The sequence below is a fragment of the Venturia canescens genome, chromosome 3 (assembly GCF_019457755.1).
Source record: "Venturia canescens isolate UGA chromosome 3, ASM1945775v1, whole genome shotgun sequence".
Taxonomy (NCBI): domain Eukaryota; kingdom Metazoa; phylum Arthropoda; class Insecta; order Hymenoptera; family Ichneumonidae; genus Venturia; species Venturia canescens.
Genome location: NC_057423.1, coordinates 28,051,803 through 28,073,854, shown reverse-complemented (window position 1 = coordinate 28,073,854; position 22,052 = coordinate 28,051,803). Strand labels below are relative to the sequence as shown.

Sequence of the window (22,052 nt, the reverse complement as noted above, 5' to 3'; positions counted from 1 at the left end):
AGGAAATCTACCAGGAATCTTGAGACAGAACGGAATCGAACTGTCCCGGCCCTCCTGAATAGATCGGAAACTCTCACCTAAGAATCTTGAGTTCAAACGAAATCGAATGAACCCGGCCCTCTTAGCGTGAGAGAGGAAAGGTGTTATTCTGTTTGAATTCTGAGTGGGATAATAGCGATGTTATTTTGCTCTTTGTTTTTAGAGCTATTTTTGAAATGAGTGAAAATTCTATGTTTCTTTATTCTCGATTTTATGGCGAGTTCACGCGGCGAGATCCGGAGGCAAGACTGGCTTTTTGTTTTGGCATGCGAGTCGAGCTCTCAGGGATTCGAGACGTGACTGGCTCTTAGCGTGGCGAGATTCGAGACGAGACTCTCCACTGGAGCTTCTGCGCTCGGGTTTTTATACTCTCCCGAACAAAGGAAATAATAATAATAATTCGCTTGGACTTTGTCCCTTCTTGTGATTCGCTGCGCGACTAACTCTAAATTCTGTGATTGGTTCTGGGACTCACCACGCGGGCTCTGATTCGCTGAGTTGAGCTGCCGTCACAATGCGCATGTGCAAGAATTCGATATAATTCAATAAAACAGTTTTTTGATCAATTTTAAGACTTTTCTCTATTGTTCTGTTTTATTTTCAATTGATTTTATCCACAAGAACCTTTTTATTTAATTTTATTTCATTATTCGTTCAAAGTTACGTTCTTGCATGTGGCTGTGGAAAGTAGGTCATCGCGCATGCGCACTGTGCACGCTCGATCTTCCAAAGAAAAGTTTTCTTAAAAATTTGAGTAATTTTGACCTGAAATTTACACCCATTTATTCAAAATATGTTTCTTTAATAGTTCGCATCATTATTTTTAATAAGAAAAAGATTATTTAATTGATATTTAATAAAATAAAGAATTTCATGAATCTAGGGAATTTTGGTGGAACGAAATTAAGTTGGCAGCGCTGAGCGCCTCACTTCCCGAGCGCCGCTTCGCGAAGTGACAGTTTTTCATCATGGCCGCCGGTGTAAACACTCGTGCGTGCCATGTCGACAAATAAAAAATAAAATAACGTTTTCTAATAGTGTATTTCGCTTCAACGCCCCCCAGAACAAAAAGAAATTTTGAGACTCTAAATTGATTTTTGTTCTCAACAGAAAATAATAAAAAAAATGAAATTTGATTTGGGATAGTGGGAGGACAGGGCGATGATCTTCTGAAGATGATGATGATGATTTGCAGGTTTCTCGAGGATCTTGATGTTTTTTCAGCTTGGCTCAAGATGACAGCGATGTTGATTTTCAGCGGAGTTCTCGATGGTGATTAGTCGCTCCAAAAATCGACCTCTCTCTCCTGCTCTTCCTCCAAGTCCATAAATTGCAGATGTTCTAATTGCCTCAGCTCAGCCTCGATTGGATCGAAAGGTTCCTGCCGTTGCTCTCCATTTACCAGTCTTTGTATTTCTTCTGGTGTTGCACATTTGATGTCATCTCGAAGCGAAAATGCATATTCGCCTTCTGTAGCATATCCACGCTGAATGAGGCTTTCCCGCAGGTTGACGTAGTGTGGAGTGATAAAAAGATCGACCTCATGTCCATCTAGGGTTGGATGATCCCTGAGGATGTTGACTTTTGCCCTTTGATTGACTAGCTTTCGTTGATAGTGAAGGCTGCAAACCATATCCCATCGATCCCCAATGTACGGTTTAATGTTGGTGATGTATGCCTTTGTACAGAAAGGTGGCACGCTGGCAAATTGATATGGTAAATTATGAAGTTCATCAACGGGATGCATGAGCGTCATCCCTCGGTCAATTAGCATCAAGGTAGCTTCTTCATCCTCGACGTTGGTCAATCTCCCACGACAGGCACGGTCACCATTTATAACAGCGTACATTCGATCTGTTTTTAGAGACACCCTTTGATCGTGTCTTCCATTTGTGAGTTCGATGAATAATTTTTCTTCGAAAATACGCAGCTCTTCAAATTTTGAAGGAGTTGTATACGAAAAGTTGGTTGGATTAAGAAATTCCAAGATTTTGACGTCATGAACGCCCTCCCAAGTCGCTGGCCATGGAGAAGGTGTTGGAACTCCCGGAATGACTTGTTCGATTCTCATTTTGAGATGGTTTGGGCAATTGGGTGTGAGCTGATAGAAGGTTCGACTCGAGGTGTTGCTTGTAGCTCGTCTCGATGTGGACTGAAGAAACGCTGCTCCGCTCGGCTGCTTTTATACCGCTCTGGCTTCCCCCACTCCTCGCTCGGTGGTGCTGCCCTCTGGTGGCCCGTGATGAGTCGAGTTGGTGGTTTGGGGAAAGGGAAATTACATTTTTCTATCCCTACTACTTTTTACAACTGCTGCCCTCTTATTTTCCCCTTAAATGTTTCCCTTTATATTTTTTCTTTTCTTTTTGTTCTTTCAGGTAGCGAGGTAAGTATAATTTTTCCCTTTTTCATTTCTCTTAAAATAAAATTTGTTTTTCAAGTACAGGTGGAAATTTCAGGTAAGTATCGCTTTTTATATTTCGTTTTATCATAATTTATAATAATAGTAATAATAATAATCCTTTTTCAGGTTGCGCAGAAATAAAGAAAAACACCGGAAATTTCGTTGGTAACAGAAAATAGAAAATTTATTCAATTGTTTGTTTAGTTTTCAACAATGTTTGTTTGTTTATTTTAATTTGAAACAATGATTTTTGTTTGATTCACAATAATGATAATAAACTTAGTTATTAGAATAACAATAATAAATTTTGTAACAAAAATAAATAAAAACAATTTTCAAAAAAAAAAAAAAAATTACTCGAAATCCTTATTCTATTTGGCCTTGAATTAAACTTTTTTTTATTATTTCACGCTTTGACGCCATGTTTCCTTGATCGAAGTCGATCCCACGCCCTGCAGCCTCACATTCGGCAAAACAGCAAACAAATACCCCACAATCATAATTATTCGTTTGTCTAGGAATGTCCTTTTTTATGACAATCGACCATTCACTCGAATGAAAAGAGGTTTGTTTTTTATTGGCCGCCTCCCTGATTAAATACTCAAAAATGAGCGTGGGGTACTCTTTATTATCGCCTAGCAAACTATCAAAATATTTGATTTTTTTATTTTTGAAATCAATTGTTGCTAGGCACCAGTGCGCTCCCAAATGCAAAGGAATTAGGACGTGGTCAAAATGAAAAATATTAAATTTCTTCGTCCATCTTTTAACCGCCGGAAATCCCCCCGATATCAATCGCGTGAAGAAGAAAGTGCCGAAAGCGAACGTTTTTTCATATTTCTCCACGATGAGCTCCAAATATCTATTAATCACTTCATCATTCAGCCATCTTTTTCCTTCCAGCGTTATTAAATCTGTTTCTGCAATCTTATGTCCTTTTCTTTCACCCTGACTTTCTTTCTTTTTCGAATCATCCTCTTGTTTTCCTTTCTCTATGCTCTTTTCTCTCCTTTTTTCTTGGATGTTCTCGTATTTCTTCTCTTCGATGTTTTCTTCTTGTCGTGTTTTTACTTCTGCTTCTCTCGTTTCTCTCTCAATGTCTCTTCCTTCTTTCTTTGTCTCGATGTTTTCGTTTTTTCCGATGGTCTCTACGTTTGCTTCTTTCTTAATTTTCTTGATGCTTTTTTTCTTCCTCTCGACATTCTCCTCATTGCTTTCTTCCCTTCTTCTTTTTCGTCGTTCGTCCGCATTGTTGTTAAACTTCTCGTTTTCCTTCCCTTCGTCCTCCCAGTAAAATTCTCCTATTTTCCAGTCCGTCCATTGCTTTCCGTTTCTCTCTACTTCTCTCCTGTACCTTTCTCGTTCTTGTTTTTCATCCTCTCTCTTTTTTCGTATCCACTCCTCCGCTGACATCGGGAGTTTGAATTCGGCATCTCTTTGTGGGTCGTGAATTGGCGACAAAATTTCAGGAACTACAAGTTCCTGAGGAATTTGTTCTATTTTAAATTTTCGAACAAATTGTTCGAGCCGTTGCCGATTCGATTCTCGGCTTACGTCAATGTCGACGGGAATGAGACGCCACATAAAAACTTGAGTAGCTTTGTTCTTAGCCCTCACCGTCTGTGTTCCTGTTGATTGTTTGGCCCTTTTTATCTCTTGTGATATTTTTTTTGTTATATTGAATTGCTCAACCTCCTTTATTTTGATCAACTCTTTTGATTCCTCCCATTCGCCTTTTTCCCCGGTTTGCATCGAAAAATGTACTTTTCCGTACACATTTACCGTTTGCGTCGAAACCTCCATATTTTGCTAGTAAACAGTGTAATTTTTATTGAAATCAGTTCTAAACATCTAATTAAACATTTTTTATAACTTTTTACGGCAGACCATTACCTTTTTTCCTTTATTTTCCGTTTTATTGGTCTGAAAAATCGCTCCCGCTTGAAAAAAAACGCTTCGTTCGAAATTTTTTTGAAAGGGTATACAAATTTTCCCTAGATAGGTAGACTCGCATGTGAATAAAGGATTCGCTAGTCGACACGAGCGACAGTGGCGGACACAGGAACTACATTTAGTGATATTTTGGCCCGATGAAATAATTTTCATTTTTTTATTGTTTTGAGCGATATTTTTGATTAAATAAATGTTTCTTTTGATAGAATTGAATGTTTTGACTATAATTATGCATGTTTTCAGTAAATAAACGTAAAAATAGGATGATTTTCTGTCAGATTTTTGACTTTTGAAGCTTTTAATAGACTTCTCGGATTTTCCTCATGAGATTGATTCTTCCTTATTGTTTTCTCGTAAAATTTGTGCAACAAAGTGAATTTTGCTATTATGATTATTTTGACTGTTTTTTCGATTTTTCTCTTGAAAAATCTTTTTCCCAAATTAAATAATTAATGTCATTAAATGTCTTATACTATTCCCAAACTATTTGGAGTAATTTGAACAAAATCTTTTTAGTAATTTTTCACTGTCTCGTCAATTCAGTTTCATGACTTATAACTATATTTATTTTTTCTTTTGTTTTCGACTTTATAATTTTTTTTTGTGATTTTCGTGTTTTCTATAAAATTGATAGCGATATGAGCTCAAAATAGCAATGTAAGAGATAATCGTAATTTCGATTCTATTGAATTAATTATTATTTGATAATAAAAATTTTTACTTTTTATCGAATTTGTTTGTTATTCTTTTGTAAATAAAAGGTAGTTTACTCGTTTTCATTAATCTCCCAAATCCTGATTGTTGTTGTCGTTTTCGACTTCATTTTTGTATTTTTTTAAATTTGCGGCATGGTACATGCCTCTTTCAATACCGTTTTCGGGATTTTCTAAAATATAAGTCGCGGCTGCTATCTGTTTTTTGATTCTATACGGCCCCTCGTAAATCGAGAAAAATTTCGCCATTTTTTTATTTAATGGGTCGCTGACGTTGCACGCTTTTGCGAGAACTAAATCTCCTACCTGAAATTGAATCAATTTATGTTTTTGATCAAATTTTTCGGCTCTTTTTCGGCCTTTTCTTTCTATTCGACTTCTTGCAAGCATTAATCTGGCATCAATTTCTTGTTCATTATCTAAATTTTCGTTTTTATCGATTTTTAACCAATTTTTCCAGATTCTTTGAGGTTTTTGATTTTTCTGAATTTCAAGTGGAGTCATTTCCGTTGTCTCATGATACGTTTCGTTCATACAGTCTTCTATTACTTTGACCCATTTTACCCAATCGGTGTGTTTGTCTGTTAAGAATGTTCTAAAGAATCTACCGATTTCGCGATTTACTCTTTCCACGATATTCCCCTGAGGATGTCTGATTGACGAGAAAACAGGTTGAATACCCTCACTTGCTAATTTACTGAGCCATAATCGCGATGTGAATTGAGTACCGTGGTCAAATTGTAATTTTCTTGGTTTGCCGTACTCTGGAATGTAATGATTAAAAATTTTGTTTATTGTCGCTGGAGCAGTTGCGGTTTTTAATGGATATAAAACTACAAATTTGGAAAAGGCATCGATTGTAACAAGAATGTGTTTCATTCCGCCCTGAGAGGCTGGCAAAGGACCGAAAAAATCGATTGACACAATATCTCCAGGTCCTTCTGGAATGATATTTTGCTGTGCGGCATACGAATGCTGATTCGGAACTTTGTTCCTTTGACAAGAGTCACAAAAAGAGAGAATTTGTCTGACTGAATGGTACATTCTTGGGTAAGTAAAATCTTCGCTAATTATTTTCCATACTTTTTTAGCCCCAATATGACCGTACATTTCGTGTGTTTCAGATACTAAGCGCTGGAAAATCTCTTTTGGAATTACGACTTTACAAGAATTCGGATTGATTGTCTTGAATAAAATGTTATTTTTGATTTGAAATTTATCGTTTTCTTCATTTTCAACCCTTTCTTTAATTTCCCGAATTTTATTATCTCTCGTTTGCCAATCTGCAATGTTTTTGATCATGGATTCTAATTCTCTTGATGGTTTTGTAGCTAGCATTGTATTAATAATTAATTCCCTGCCTTTTCTGCCCCCCGTATCAGGTGGATTTAAACGACTCAAAACGTCTGCAACAACGTTTCTAGCTCCAGGACAATATTCAAAATTGATGTTGTAATCCTGGATTGCTAGGATCCATCTAGTTAATCTTTCACTCAGCAATTGACTATTTTTCAAGAAAGTTATAGCTTGATGATCGGTTATGACTCGAATTTTAGCTCCCAATAAATACGTTCTCAATTTTTTCAAAGACCACACGATAGCAAGCAATTCTTTTTCTGTAGTGGTGTAAGCCAACTCTGGCCCTTTAAGAGTTCTACTCGCGAACATTATTACCCCTAAATCATTATTTTCATCGTACTGAGCTAGAGTGCCCCCCAAAGCATAATTACTCGCGTCTGTCTGCAAAATGTACTCTTTTTTCGGATCAGGATGTTTTAATAGCACGTTATTTACGAACAAATCTTTAACTCTTTGGAAAGCAATTTTTTCGTTCTCACCCCAATGCCATTTAGTTTCCTTTTTCAACAATTTTAATAGAGGAATTGTTTCCTCGGCATGATTTCTAGTAAATTTCGTGTAATAGTTTATCAGACCCAGAAAACCCCTTAATTGTTTCAAATTTCTTGGAGCTGGAAAGTCATGAATGGCTTGAATTTTTTCAGGTTGTGGTTTAATACCCTCGGTTGTCAAAATATGCCCCAAAAACTCTACTTCCTTTCTGAAAAATTTAGCTTTCTTTAATTTAATTGTCATCCCATGACTCTCTAATCGTTCAAGCAATTCATCTAAATGCTGCATGTGTTCTTCGAAACTAGTTGAAATACAAAGCAAATCGTCTACAAAATTGATTACGTGGTCACCGAGACCATGAAGAACAATATCTAAACCTCTTAACAAAGCAGCAGTGCTTGTTTTTAAACCGAATGGGGTTACTGTGAACTCGTAAACTTTACCGCGATATCGAAATGCCGTAAACTTCATAGAATCTGGATGTAATGGTATTTGCCAAAAACTGTTAGTTAAATCGAGTGTTGTCATTACTTTCGCGGAATGACATTTTTGAAAGACTTCTTCGATATTTGGAACTGATTCATGATCGTCTTCCATAACTTGATTCAATTTTCTCGCATCAAGACATAATCTAACTGAACCATCTTTTTTAATAACTGGGATAATTGGATTGATCCATGGACTACTGGATCTCTGAATAATTCCATAATTCAATAATTTTTCAATCTCTTTATCAACTTTTTCACGATGCATTAATGGTACCTCATATGCATGAGCAACGATCGGTTTATCCGTCGTAATATTCAATTGATGCTCATAAACGGAAATTCTACCAGTGTCCTTGCGAAAGACATTTCGTCTATTCCAAAGCACCTGTTTATGAATTTCTTTTTGATTTTCAGGGAGACCGGTTTGATCTACGATTTCTTCTATCTCTTCAATTGTAATTTGATCATTATCATTAAAAATCAAATTTTGTATTGGCTGAACATTTTTTTCACTAATAATCTTTGTTGTTTCTAATCTTGGCACTGGCTTAATAGTTTCCATTCGACTTTTGATTTTATCATTTGATTCTCCCCTTAATTCATTATTTCTCTTTTCAATTGGAACAGTTTTGATTATCTCTTTTTCAATAACTTCATCATTAACTTTTTCTCCCACTTCAATAACACTTTCTCCCACTTCAATAACTTTTTCAATTTTTTTTATTCCTCCCAAAACATTAACTTCATTTTCTCCCTTTCTAACTTCAACTTCATCATTATCAATTACTGCTCCTTCTTCAATCAAAACTGTTTCCAAATTTTCCTCCATTTTTTCTTTTTCGAAAGATCCCACTGTGGGAATGATTTCAGTTATATCATTATATTTTACATGGAGACTCATCTCTCCCAAATCAATTAAACTTTTCAAAGGTTGGAGTGAATCTACTCCCAACAATACATCTCTTATTAAGCCAGGGATAATCAAAAATTTTATGAATGTTTTTATTTTGCCAATTTCCGTTACAGCCATTATTTGATGTTTAATTTTCGTCAATTTGCCTTTAATAGCACCTTTCACCGTGACTCCCGTCACAGGTAAAAGAGGACAATTTTTCAAAATTTCTTTATTTTCGAGATAGAATTCTTCCGAAATCGTAGTCACCTTGGATCCCGAGTCAACGAGAGCTGTCACCTGAATGCCTTCAATTTTTGCGTAAATTTCAGGACATTCAATAATCGGGACTGCTTCTCCGTTGATCTCTTCTCCCATCAAAAATTCTCTAGTATCCGTAAAAATTGTATTGATCGGAATTTGATTTTCACTGTTGAGGTCCATTTTTAATGCATCGTACGGGTAATTTTTAATTTTATTCCTTTGATTTTCATTATTGTTCTCCGTTGTACCACGCACTTTTATATCATTTTTGTTTTCTCGATTATCGTTTTTGTTTATTGCGGGTACAACGCCTACGCGTTTCCCGCTTTCGATGTTGATGGTTGAGGTTCTTTTTGCGCCTCAATCGTTTGAATCGGTGGTTGCTGCGTATTATTATTCGCAGGTGGCCGATATCCCCCGTTGTTTTGAGGTGGTCCCCGATTTTGGTTCGACGATCCCCAATTTTGATTCTGATTTGGCTGAGGACTGTTGTTTGGGCGATTGTTTCCGTTTTGTCTTCCATTTTGTTGGCTCCGATTGAAACTTCCGTTATTCGGCCGTTGATTTCCGTAATTCTGTTGATAATTGAAATTGCGATTTTGTTGATTATAACCGTTAGTGTTTTGGTAACCTCGGTTATTTTGGAATCCTCCATTGTTCTGATTCCAATTCTGGCGATTATTTTGCCAGTTTTGATTTCCGCGATTGTTATTGTTCTGGTAACCATTGTTGTTCCAGTTGTTTGGCGGAGGCATTTTAAATGGCCGTTGCTCATTTTTGTCATTGCTGTTTGGTTTTTGATTTTGAGGTTTTCCTTCCTCATTTCCTGTATTTACAGGCCCACTTTGATCGAGTTTCTCCAGGAACTCGATCAGCTGCTCGAGGGTTTCGAACCCACGACTTATGATTGTCGCTCTTATCTCCTCGGTAAAGTGCTGCGAAAGGGATGCAACAATGTCCGGATCGCTCGGTGGCGGAATCAAATCACGGGCCGCTCCGAACGTCCGAGTTGCATATTCCACTTTTGTTAATTTGCCTGGCTTTTCAGGATATTTCCCGAATTCCAGGTCTTTACGCACTCTTCGTTGCACGTCGTGACTCCAAAATCGATTTGTAAATCGTTTTTCGACGTCTTCAAAACTATTAACCTGGTCCTCGACCAGTTCCCACCATTCCTTGGCGGCTTTCTCAAGTGATTGGCTGAGTAAGTACTTCATTTCGGTGAACGTTGGGTTCGTCACCTCGCAATAATGTCGAAATTCTTTTATGAATTTAATCGGTCGTTTATTGCTCGATCCATCGAATGTTGGAGGCTTGATTTTAATTTTGTTGGTCGATGTCATCTCGTTCCGGAACGTTTGCCTCTGTTGTTGTTGCTCCTCATCGTCATCTGATTCTTCATCTTCGTTTTCTTCCGGGATGTCCGTCAATCGTGGATGAATCCGGGTGCTCTCGGTATTTGGACTGCGTAATTTGTCCGTATTTTCCAGATTTTCGACCCTTTTTTTAATTGCACTCACGTCGAGTTGGATTTGAGCAACGTTTACTTCTACAACGGCACTTTTGGCCTCGTTCTCTTGCACGATTCTAGTGAGACCCGTAACATGGCGTTTGATTGGATCGTACATTTTGTGTACGTCACTAGCAATTTTAGCTTCCATCACCGTTAATCTACTTGAAAACTCTGTTTTTAATTCATGATACGCCTGGTTATTTTTCGCGACTTCGTTCGCCATGCACTGCATCTGGGATTTCATCTCTTGGATTGATTCTATTAAATTAATTAGCAACTGATTGTTTACTTCTACAGTGTTGATTTTAACCCGATCGGATTTCGGCGTGCCAAATTCCTCTAATCTTTCTTCTTTATTTTCATCAATTTTATTTTCAAAATCTTCCCCAAAGTTAGCTCTAGATTCATTGAAAATATCCCCCGCACCGGGCAACGTGGTCGTGAAATCGTTTGATTGAATTTCATGCTCTGGATTTTGAAATCCCGAATCGCCAGTGGCGCTATCAATTTGTTCTTTATTATCAGCCATTTTGAGATTTCGAATAATTTTCATTTACTGAATTTACTAACCCTTGTTTTTCCTATGCAATGCCCGTCCCTGTTCGGGCGCCAATAGTTGTAACGGTACGTTTATGCTTGTGCACACCGTCACGCCAAGATTCGAGCAATTCGATAATAAAGAAGAGCGGGCATGAAAGAAAAACAAAAGTAAAATGAAATTAGATTGAAATGACAAATGCTTTATTCAATTTTAAATCGTTTTGTACCAAATTACAAAAATAAAGGCTTTTTATTTGAAATCGTGTTTTTAGCTTTATTTTAATTGCATGAAAAATTTTATTTCCGGTATTTTTCTTTGTGACAATTTTCGCAAATATTTAATGTCAAATTTCTAATACTTTTCGCAATGATAACAATAATAATCTCGACAGTGAATTTACGCTCGCACTAATAGTCTCGCTCGTAATAATTAATTTCTGATTTATTTTGCCAACGCTATTAGGAATTGAACAATTGAGCTATGATTCTTAGAGACTCACTTTTTGACTCTATACAATACAAATTGATTGTTCGAGTGGATTTCTTGCTGATCTCACTCTTTTGACTCGATATAATTCAAATAATGATTTTTAGTGAGTGATTTCGCTTTTTGAAATAATTTAATTGGCTCAAAATAATAAATGACTCGCAATTGTCTCGTTATGAGAATAAAGAAAATTTGTTTGATTTTAATGATTTCTACTGAATTAGATCACCACTCAAAAAACAATAACTCATTGATGGAAAAGAATCCACCCAGAGATCTTGAGACAGAACGAACCCGAACTGTCCCGGCCCCTCTGGCGTGGAAAGGTAGGAGTTCTACCCAAGAATCTTGTGACCGAACGAAATCGAACGGCCACGGCCCTCTTGGATAGAAAAAGGATAGGAAATCTACCAGGAATCTTGAGACAGAACGGAATCGAACTGTCCCGGCCCTCCTGAATAGATCGGAAACTCTCACCTAAGAATCTTGAGTTCAAACGAAATCGAATGAACCCGGCCCTCTTAGCGTGAGAGAGGAAAGGTGTTATTCTGTTTGAATTCTGAGTGGGATAATAGCGATGTTATTTTGCTCTTTGTTTTTAGAGCTATTTTTGAAATGAGTGAAAATTCTATGTTTCTTTATTCTCGATTTTATGGCGAGTTCACGCGGCGAGATCCGGAGGCAAGACTGGCTTTTTGTTTTGGCATGCGAGTCGAGCTCTCAGGGATTCGAGACGTGACTGGCTCTTAGCGTGGCGAGATTCGAGACGAGACTCTCCACTGGAGCTTCTGCGCTCGGGTTTTTATACTCTCCCGAACAAAGGAAATAATAATAATAATTCGCTTGGACTTTGTCCCTTCTTGTGATTCGCTGCGCGACTAACTCTAAATTCTGTGATTGGTTCTGGGACTCACCACGCGGGCTCTGATTCGCTGAGTTGAGCTGCCGTCACAATGCGCATGTGCAAGAATTCGATATAATTCAATAAAACAGTTTTTTGATCAATTTTAAGACTTTTCTCTATTGTTCTGTTTTATTTTCAATTGATTTTATCCACAAGAACCTTTTTATTTAATTTTATTTCATTATTCGTTCAAAGTTACGTTCTTGCATGTGGCTGTGGAAAGTAGGTCATCGCGCATGCGCACTGTGCACGCTCGATCTTCCAAAGAAAAGTTTTCTTAAAAATTTGAGTAATTTTGACCTGAAATTTACACCCATTTATTCAAAATATGTTTCTTTAATAGTTCGCATCATTATTTTTAATAAGAAAAAGATTATTTAATTGATATTTAATAAAATAAAGAATTTCATGAATCTAGGGAATTTTGGTGGAACGAAATTAAGTTGGCAGCGCTGAGCGCCTCACTTCCCGAGCGCCGCTTCGCGAAGTGACAGTTTTTCATCATGGCCGCCGGTGTAAACACTCGTGCGTGCCATGTCGACAAATAAAAAATAAAATAACGTTTTCTAATAGTGTATTTCGCTTCAATATATATATTTTTTTTTCCTTTCTCCTTCGTATCGTTTCACACGAGTGCTTCTGCGAACAACAAGTGCCATGGCGAATGAGAATAAATTTACGAAAATACCTCCCGGTCTTCAACTTGGAAACAATGAAGCATCGAACGAGCCTCAACAACAAGGTGGCTCACTATTTGGATCCTTACCAACAAGACAAGGTAACAACGGTATTTCACAAACATCGGATTATACTCAAGACGCTCAACACACAGGCACCCAAGGAGGTCAATCTTTCGTGCCGATTGATCAAAACACTTTATCGAACGAGGGGAGAGAAATGATAGAAACACCGCCGATAGATAGTTCGAAAATAACGGGGGCAGGAAATCATACGGATAATTTGTTTGAAATGATGACGCAACTCCTAGAACAAAACAGAGTAATGATTCAACAAACTCGGGATTCGGCTCGTACACTACCTAACTTTCACGTGATGCCTGACTTATCGAAAACGATCGGGGATTTTTTGGGTCACGAAAGCCCAGTTGAGGCCCGACAATGGCTCGATCAAATCGAAATTTCGTCGAGGGTCCATAATTGGCCAGAGGCTTTTCTATATGAAACAGCAAGAATGCATTTAAAACAGGCAGCTAAATCGTGGTTTCAAACGTATCGGGGAGGATTCACGAGCTGGTTACATTTTCGTGAATCGTTTAAAAAGACGTGGATACCCCAGTTAAATCGAACACAATTATGGGATAAAATGCAGACTCGTAAACAGCGCGACAACGAGTGTTTCGCCGATTATTTCCACGAAAAAGTCAAATTGTGTAAAAATCTCGGGTTGTCGTTCGACGAAATAAAAGAGCAAGTATCATCGGGATTGCTCGCAAGAGATTCAGCTGTTCACGCGCTGTCAACAATGTACCGTGACGAGGACGCACTTTTTCATGGCCTAGTAATGTTTGAACGTACATTAAAATCTTTTGACCGTCAGCGAACGCAAAAACCGAAAGAAGCCACCGTAAAACCAAGATTAGTTGCACCTGCGAATTCGAGTACGGTGTCATCGGAAAGCAACAATAGTGTTACAAACACCGATGATAACAATGGGAAAAGAGTGAAGTGTTTTAATTGTAACAAGACGGGTCACTTTTCACGAAAGTGTCCAGAACCACGTAAAGAGAAAAACTGCACAAGATGTGGTGAATCAGGGCATTATGCCAAACATTGTGAAAAACCGAAACCTTTGGAGAAAGCGGATGTCAACGTCATATCAAATTCTCCGAATGCGAGCACTAGCAACGATACGTCATACGAATTTAACGCGGAAGAACACGACGGTCCTTCGTTTACGTTAAATCTCACCAAGTATTTGAAGCGAGTGAAAGTAAACAATGTCGAATTTGATGCGATGATAGATGCTGGAAGTTCGGACTGCACGATTAAGGCATCAGCGGTTTTGTGCAACGATTTGCCTATCATTCGGAAAGTGAATACTTTGAGTGGTTTTGGAAATAAAAATAATTTAGTCAAATCATGTGGAGTGGTTGAAGCCACAATAAACATTGATGGTGTTACCGGACACGGAGTGTGGTTGCGCATTGTCCCAGATGACGTTCAGTCATTCGACGTTCTTATTGGTAGGACGTTCACAGAATTAGCACACATTGTGTATATGAAGATCGACGACCAACTTATTTTTGTCGATCGCTGCACCACGGAGTTGGCGAAAATTATGCCAAATTTGGAAAATTCGAGGTATGAGAAAACGATCTCGTTCGGTGACGAGACTCTGCCTCCGGCAACCATAAATTTTGTTGACATTCAGCCAAAAATATCAGAACTGTTCGTCCCTATATTGAATCTTAGCGAACGAACTGTAGCTCTGAGAGAAGGTCAGAAGATTGACGCAAAAATGATGGTGGTCGAAAATCAGCCCCCTCCACTTCAACCACGACGAGCAACGATCTCCGAGGAAGAAGTCAACATGGATTCTACACTGAATTCAAAACAACGACAAGATTTGGTGACCTTGTTAAATGATTTTCGTGTGTGTGTAGCTCAGAATATTTTTGAGATCGGGAAAACAAATTTACTCGAAATGGATATTCACGTTACCCCTGGTAGTGTTCCCGTGTGTGCGAAACCATATCGCGCGAACAATGCGGAGCGAGAAATCATGAAGAAAACCATTGCCGAATGGAAAAGTGCGGGAATCGTTCGCGAAACGTCGTCGCCATATGCAAGCCCTGTATTACTCGTACGAAAAAGCAATGGCGAATCTCGACTTGTCGTTGATTATCGAAGATTAAATGCACAAACAGAGCGAATAAATTTTCCTCTTCCGAATATTGATGAATATTTAGAGGTTTTGAGTGGTTCTAAGGTTTTTGCTACCCTTGATTTAGCGCACGGTTATTTACAACTACCTCTCAAGGACGAGGCTTGTGCAAAGACGGCTTTTATTACCCCTGATGATACAGGAGAGTTCACGAGAGCGATGTTTGGCTTGATGAACGCTCCATTTTATTTCTCAAAAATGATGGATTTGGCTCTCGGCCCTTTAAGAAATAAAATCTTGCTATTTTATTTGGACGATGTATTAATTCTGGCTAAAAATTGGGAAGAGTTATTAGTCCGTCTTCGTGCAACCCTCGAAGCGTTGAAGAATGCGGGTTTGACTTTGAAACTAGAAAAATGTAAATTCGGAATGAATCGCGTCGAATATCTCGGATTCGTCGTATCCGGGGAGGGTATCGAGCCTGGTCCAGTGAAAACCGAAGCGATAGCGAATTATCCTAGGCCGAGGAATGTTCACGAAGTCCGAAGATTCGTGGGAATGGCAAGTTTTTTTCGTAGGTTTGTGCCCAAATTTGCGTCGATTGTTGCACCGCTAACTGAATTAACACGTAAAACGACGGAATTTAAATGGACGGAAAAAGAAAACTTGGCATTTACTCGGATTAAGGGGATTTTGTCTTCAAAACCGGTGCTTGGTATCTATAACCCAAACGCTACCAAAACAGAGTTACATACGGACGCCAGCTCCGAGGGTTTGGGTGCGATACTCTTTCAAGCTAATGAGAGAGGAGAATTACATCCTATATTTGCGGTAAGTCGGAGAACATCTTCGGTCGAGCGAAGCTATCACTCAAGTAAACTCGAGCTCATGGCGCTAGTTTGGGCGGTGGAGCGATTACGAGTATTTTTGATTTCGTTGAAGTTTACAATTATAACAGATTGTCAAGCACTCGTTTACCTTAACGCAAATAAAACCATAAATCCACAAGTAGTTAGGTGGTCAGCTCTGCTCTCCGAATATGAATTCGACATTAAACATAGAAAAGGTACTGCCATGCAACATGTTGACGCTCTTTCCAGAGCGCCAGTTGATGATCCGTCAAGTGAGGAATTGGTAGAAAGAGCGCATGTTTTTCAAATCGTTTCGCGAGAAGATGAAATTATGCTCCATCAATATCAAGACGTTGAGTTAAAAAGAAAGATTGACATTTTGTCGAGCCCAAAAGGTCAAAGTACGAAGGCTGAACTTGATGCCGTTAAAGACTATGTTCTGCGTAACGGAATTTTATATAAAATTGTTAATAATAGCGGGAGAGAAGTTGAGTTGTATGTTGTACCTGCCTCAATGAGAAAAGCTATTGCAATCAAATATCATGATTTGAGCAGTCATTTTGGAGTTGACAAAACAGTAGCAAGAATCAAAATGTATTACTACTTCCCAAGACTACGGGCGTATATACGAAGGCATATTGCCCAATGTATTGAGTGTTTAATAAGTAAAAAACCTTCTGGCTCTCGTGCTGGGGAATTGCACCCGATTCCTCCGGGAAAACGTCCATTCGGAGTCATTCATGTAGATCATATCGGACCATTCATTTCTTCAACTAAAGGGAGTAGATACATTTTGGGTCTAATTGATACGCTCACAAAATTTGTAAAGTCCAAACCGGTTAAAAACACAAGTGCAGCTCTCACAGTGAAAAAGCTGGAAAAGTTCGTTGGTCGTTTTGGAGCGCCAGATCGTATTATCAGCGACCGCGGTACCAGTTTTACAGCAAAAGTGTTTGAAGAATTTTGTGCACGAGAGGGTATTCATCATACCTTAAATTCTAGTCGCCATCCGCAGGCTAACGGGCTTATTGAAAGAATGAATCGAACACTGTTACCCGCAATGATAATACGAACTGAGCAGGGTGATCGAACCAATTGGGACGTTGAGGTAAAAAATATTGAGCGAGACGTTAACTTAACCGTCAGTAAAGCAACGGGAAAAACTCCCTTCGAAAGTTTATATGGTTATCTTCCGCGTATGGGCGCTGGTCGTGCGCGTGAGCTAACTAAACATTTGGAAAATTATCGTAACCCGGTGGAAATACGGGAAGAGAATCGAATAAATATCGAACATGCACAAGAAAAATATAAACGACGTTATGACAAGAAACACAACCCACATGTGAAGTACGAAATCGGCGATATAGTCTATGTTCAGGTTAATCCGAATACAACTACGGGAGAAAGTACTAAACTCCAACCGCGATTCCGAGGACCATGTGTAGTGTCCGACGTATATCAAAATGATACTTATGCGATAGAGCGATTAGCGGGCGAAAGGAAATCTTATCGGCCTACTACTGCGCACGTGTCTCAGTTAAAGTTGTGGCGAAAACATATAGACGAAGCTGACAAGATTTCAGCCGATGATGAGTAAATAATTGAGTTGTTAATCATTCGTGAGGTTGAGCGAAAATAATCGTTTGAAATTTAAATCATGTGAAGTAAATTCGCGGAATGAGAGATTTCAATGTCAATTTTGAGGGTCCAAAAGTAACTCAGGATGGTCGAGTGTTAGCATTTAGTTTCGACCACTGATCAGTGGGGATGGGTGTGTTCACACCTCGAGAAAGGGGAGAAGAACGAGGCAAATAAGCCTAAGAGGCAGTATGACGAGGGACGAGAATGAGACCGGGTCGTCGCCCGACAGTCCCGTCGAATTTTGAAGTAATTAGTACGACCGCGAAATATATTTATTAAAAGCGTGCGGCCAATCTGCATACGATCGGTACCGTCCATCCGTATAGTAAAGGAATTGTGAAGCTACAACCGTGCCCCAAACAAAACAATAAAGAAGTTAAAGACAAAATGTGAACAGTCTCCATTTTTCCCTTTCACCTCCACGAGCCCTGTCGTTCGGAAGAATAAAAACCACTAACCTGACAAAAATCTATTTATATTACAACATACCTTACAATCGAGTGATGTCGTTTACGAACCATCATAAACGTGAAAATTGGTGATCACCGATAAACTTTTGTGTAAATCGATATAAATTAACAAGATTCACTGACATTTCGAACTGAACAGCTTTCCGACGTGCGATTCGAGATCATACCTTACAAGCGAGTGATGTCGTTTCCGAACGTTCATATACATGAAAATTGGTGTTCACCGATACACTTTTGTATGAATCGATGGAAATTAACAAGATTCACTGACATTTCGTTCTGAATCGCTTTCCGATGTGCGAATCGAGATCATACCTTACAATCGAGTGATGTCGTTTCCGAACGTTCATAAACATGAAAATTGGTGATCACCGATACACTTTTGTGTGAATCGACACAAATTAACAAGATTCACTGACATTTCGTTCTGAATCGCTTTCCGATGTGCGAATCGAGATCATACCTTACAATCGAGTGATGTCGTTTACGAACCATCATAAACGTGAAAATTGGTGATCACCGATACACTTTTGTGTGAATCGATAAAATTTAACAACATTCACTGACATTACGAACAGAACAGCTTTCCGACGTGCTATTCGAGATCATACCTTACAATCGAATGATGTCGTTTCCGAACGTTCATGAACATGAAAATTGGTGATCACCGATACACTTTTGTGTGAATAGACACAAATTAACAAGATTTACTGACATTTCGTTCTGAATCGCTTTCCGATGTGCGAATCGAATCATACCTTACAATCGAGTGATGTCGTTTCCGAACCATCATAGTCGTGAAAATTGGTGATCACCGTTAAACTTTTGTGTAAATCGATAAAAATTAACAAGATTCACTGACATTTCGAACTGAACAGCTTTCCGACATGCGATCCGAGATCATAACTTACAATCGAGTGATGTCGTTTCCGAACGTTCATAAACATGAAGAACGGTGATCACCGATAGATTTTTGTGAGAATCGCATCAAATCAAGAAGATTCACTGACATTTCGAACAAAATCAGATTCCGACGTGCCATTCGAGATCATACCTTACAATCGAATGATGTCGTTTCCGAACGTTCATGAACATGAAAATTGGTGATCACCGATACACTTTTGTGTGAATCGACACAAATTAACAAGATTCACTGACATTTCGTTCTAAATCGCTTTCCGATGTGCGAATCGAGATCATACCTTACAATCGAGTGATGTCGTTTCCGAACGTTCATAAACATGAAAATTGGTGATCACCGATACACTTTTGTGTGAATCGACACAAATTAAGAAGATTCACTGACATTTCGTTCTGAATCGCTTTCCGATGTGCGAATCGAGATCATACCTTACAATCGAATGATGTCGTTTCCGAACGTTCATAAACATGAAGAACGGTGATCACCGATACACTTTTGTGTGAATCGACACAAATTAACAAGATTCACTGACATTTCGTTCTGAATCGCTTTCCGATGTGCGAATCGAGATCATACCTTACAATCGAGTGATGTCGTTTACGAACCATCATAAACGTGAAAATTGGTGATCACCGATAAACTTTTGTGTAAATCGATATAAATTAACAAGATTCACTGACATTTCGAACTGAACAGCTTTCCGACGTGCGATTCGAGATCATACCTTACAAGCGAGTGATGTCGTTTCCGAACGTTCATATACATGAAAATTGGTGTTCACCGATACACTTTTGTATGAATCGATGGAAATTAACAAGATTCACTGACATTTCGTTCTGAATCGCTTTCCGATGTGCGAATCGAGATCATACCTTACAATCGAGTGATGTCGTTTCCGAACGTTCATAAACATGAAAATTGGTGATCACCGAAACACTTTTGTGTGAATCGACACAAATTAACAAGATTCACTGACATTTCGTTCTGAATCGCTTTCCGATGTGCGAATCGAGATCATACCTTACAATCGAGTGATGTCGTTTACGAACCATCATAAACGTGAAAATTGGTGATCACCGATAAACTTTTGTGTAAATCGATAAAAATTAACAAGATTCACTGACATTTCGAACTGAACAGCTTTCCGACGTGCGATCCGAGATCATAACTTACAATCGAGTGATGTCGTTTCCGAACGTTCATAAACATGAAGAACGGCGATCACCGATAGATTTTTGTGAGAATCGCATCAAATCAAGAAGATTCACTGATATTTCGAACAAAAACAGATTCCGACGTGCGATTCGAGATCATAAATTACAATCGAGTGATGTCGTTTCCGAACGTTCATAAACGTGAAAATTGGTGATCACCGATACACTTTTGTGTGAATCGATAAAATTTAACAACATTCACTGACATTACGAACAGAAAAGCTTTCCGACGTGCTATTCGAGATCATACTTTACAATCGAATGATGTCGTTTCCGAACGTTCATGAACATGAAAATTGGTGATCACCGATACACTTTTGTGTGAATCGACACAAATTAACAAGATTCACTGACATTTCGTTCTGAATCGCTTTCCGATGTGCGAATCGAGATCATACCTTACAATCGAGTGATGTCGTTTCCGAACGTTCATGAACATGAAAATTGGTGATCACCGATACACTTTTGTGTGAATCGACACAAATTAACAAGATTCACTGACATTTCGTTCTAAATCGCTTTCCGATGTGCGAATCGAGATCATACCTTACAATCGAGTGATGTCGTTTCCGAACGTTCATAAACATGAAAATTGGTGATCACCGATACACTTTTGTGTGAATCGACACAAATTAACAAGATTCACTGACATTTCGTTCTGAATCGCTTTCCGATGTGCGAATCGAGATCATACCTTACAATCGAGTGATGTCGTTTACGAACCATCATAAACGTGAAAATTGGTGATCACCGATAAACTTTTGTGTAAATCGATATAAATTAACAAGATTCACTGACATTTCGAACTGAACAGCTTTCCGACGTGCGATTCGAGATCATGCCTTACAAGCGAGTGATGTCGTTTCCGAACGTTCATATACATGAAAATTGGTGTTCACCGATACACTTTTGTATGAATCGATGGAAATTAACAAGATTCACTGACATTTCGTTCTGAATCGCTTTCCGATGTGCGAATCGAGATCATACCTTACAATCGAGTGATGTCGTTTCCGAACGTTCATAAACATGAAAATTGGTGATCACCGATACACTTTTGTGTGAATCGACACAAATTAACAAGATTCACTGACATTTCGTTCTGAATCGCTTTCCGATGTGCGAATCGAGATCATACCTTACAATCGAGTGATGTCGTTTACGAACCATCATAAACGTGAAAATTGGTGATCACCGATACACTTTTGTGTGAATCGATAAAATTTAACAACATTCACTGACATTACGAACAGAACAGCTTTCCGACGTGCTATTCGAGATCATACCTTACAATCGAATGATGTCGTTTCCGAACGTTCATGAACATGAAAATTGGTGATCACCGATACACTTTTGTGTGAATAGACACAAATTAACAAGATTTACTGACATTTCGTTCTGAATCGCTTTCCGATGTGCGAATCGAATCATACCTTACAATCGAGTGATGTCGTTTCCGAACCATCATAGACGTGAAAATTGGTGATCACCGTTAAACTTTTGTGTAAATCGATAAAAATTAACAAGATTCACTGACATTTCGAACTGAACAGCTTTCCGACATGCGATCCGAGATCATAACTTACAATCGAGTGATGTCGTTTCCGAACGTTCATAAACATGAAAATTCGTGATCACCGATACACTTTTGTGTGAATCGACACAAATTAACAAGATTCACTGACATTTCGTTCTGAATCGCTTTCCGATGTGCGAATCGAGATCATACCTTACAATCGAGTGATGTCGTTTACGAACCATCATAAACGTGAAAATTGGTGATCACCGATAAACTTTTGTGTAAATCGATAAAAATTAACAAGATTCACTGACATTTCGAACTGAACAGCTTTCCGACGTGCGATTCGAGATCATAACTTACAATCGAGTGATGTCGTTTCCGAACGTTCATAAACATGAAGAACGGTGATCACCGTTTAGATTTTTGTGAGAATCGCATCAAATCAAGAAGATTCACTGACATTTCGAACAAAATCAGATTCCGACGTGCCATGCGAGATCATACCTTACAATCGAATGATGTCGTTTCCGAACGTTCATGAAC

The 22,052-nt window shown here is 38.5% G+C and overlaps 1 protein-coding gene across 1 annotated transcript; it reads right to left on the bottom strand.

Annotated features, from left to right (window-relative positions):
* Positions 1 to 8,912: 8,912 nt before the first annotated feature.
* On the bottom strand, positions 8,913 to 10,643 carry LOC122408526 (putative uncharacterized protein DDB_G0272516). The gene has a single exon (XM_043415319.1). It carries the CDS (start codon positions 10,641 to 10,643, stop codon positions 8,913 to 8,915), a length of 1,731 nt encoding a protein of 576 aa, XP_043271254.1.
* Positions 10,644 to 22,052: the final 11,409 nt, after the last annotated feature.

Coding starts and splice junctions, on each gene's coding strand:
- LOC122408526 (XM_043415319.1), bottom strand. CDS start 10,643: ATGGCTGATAATAAAGAACAAATTGATAGCGCCACTGGCGATTCGGGA.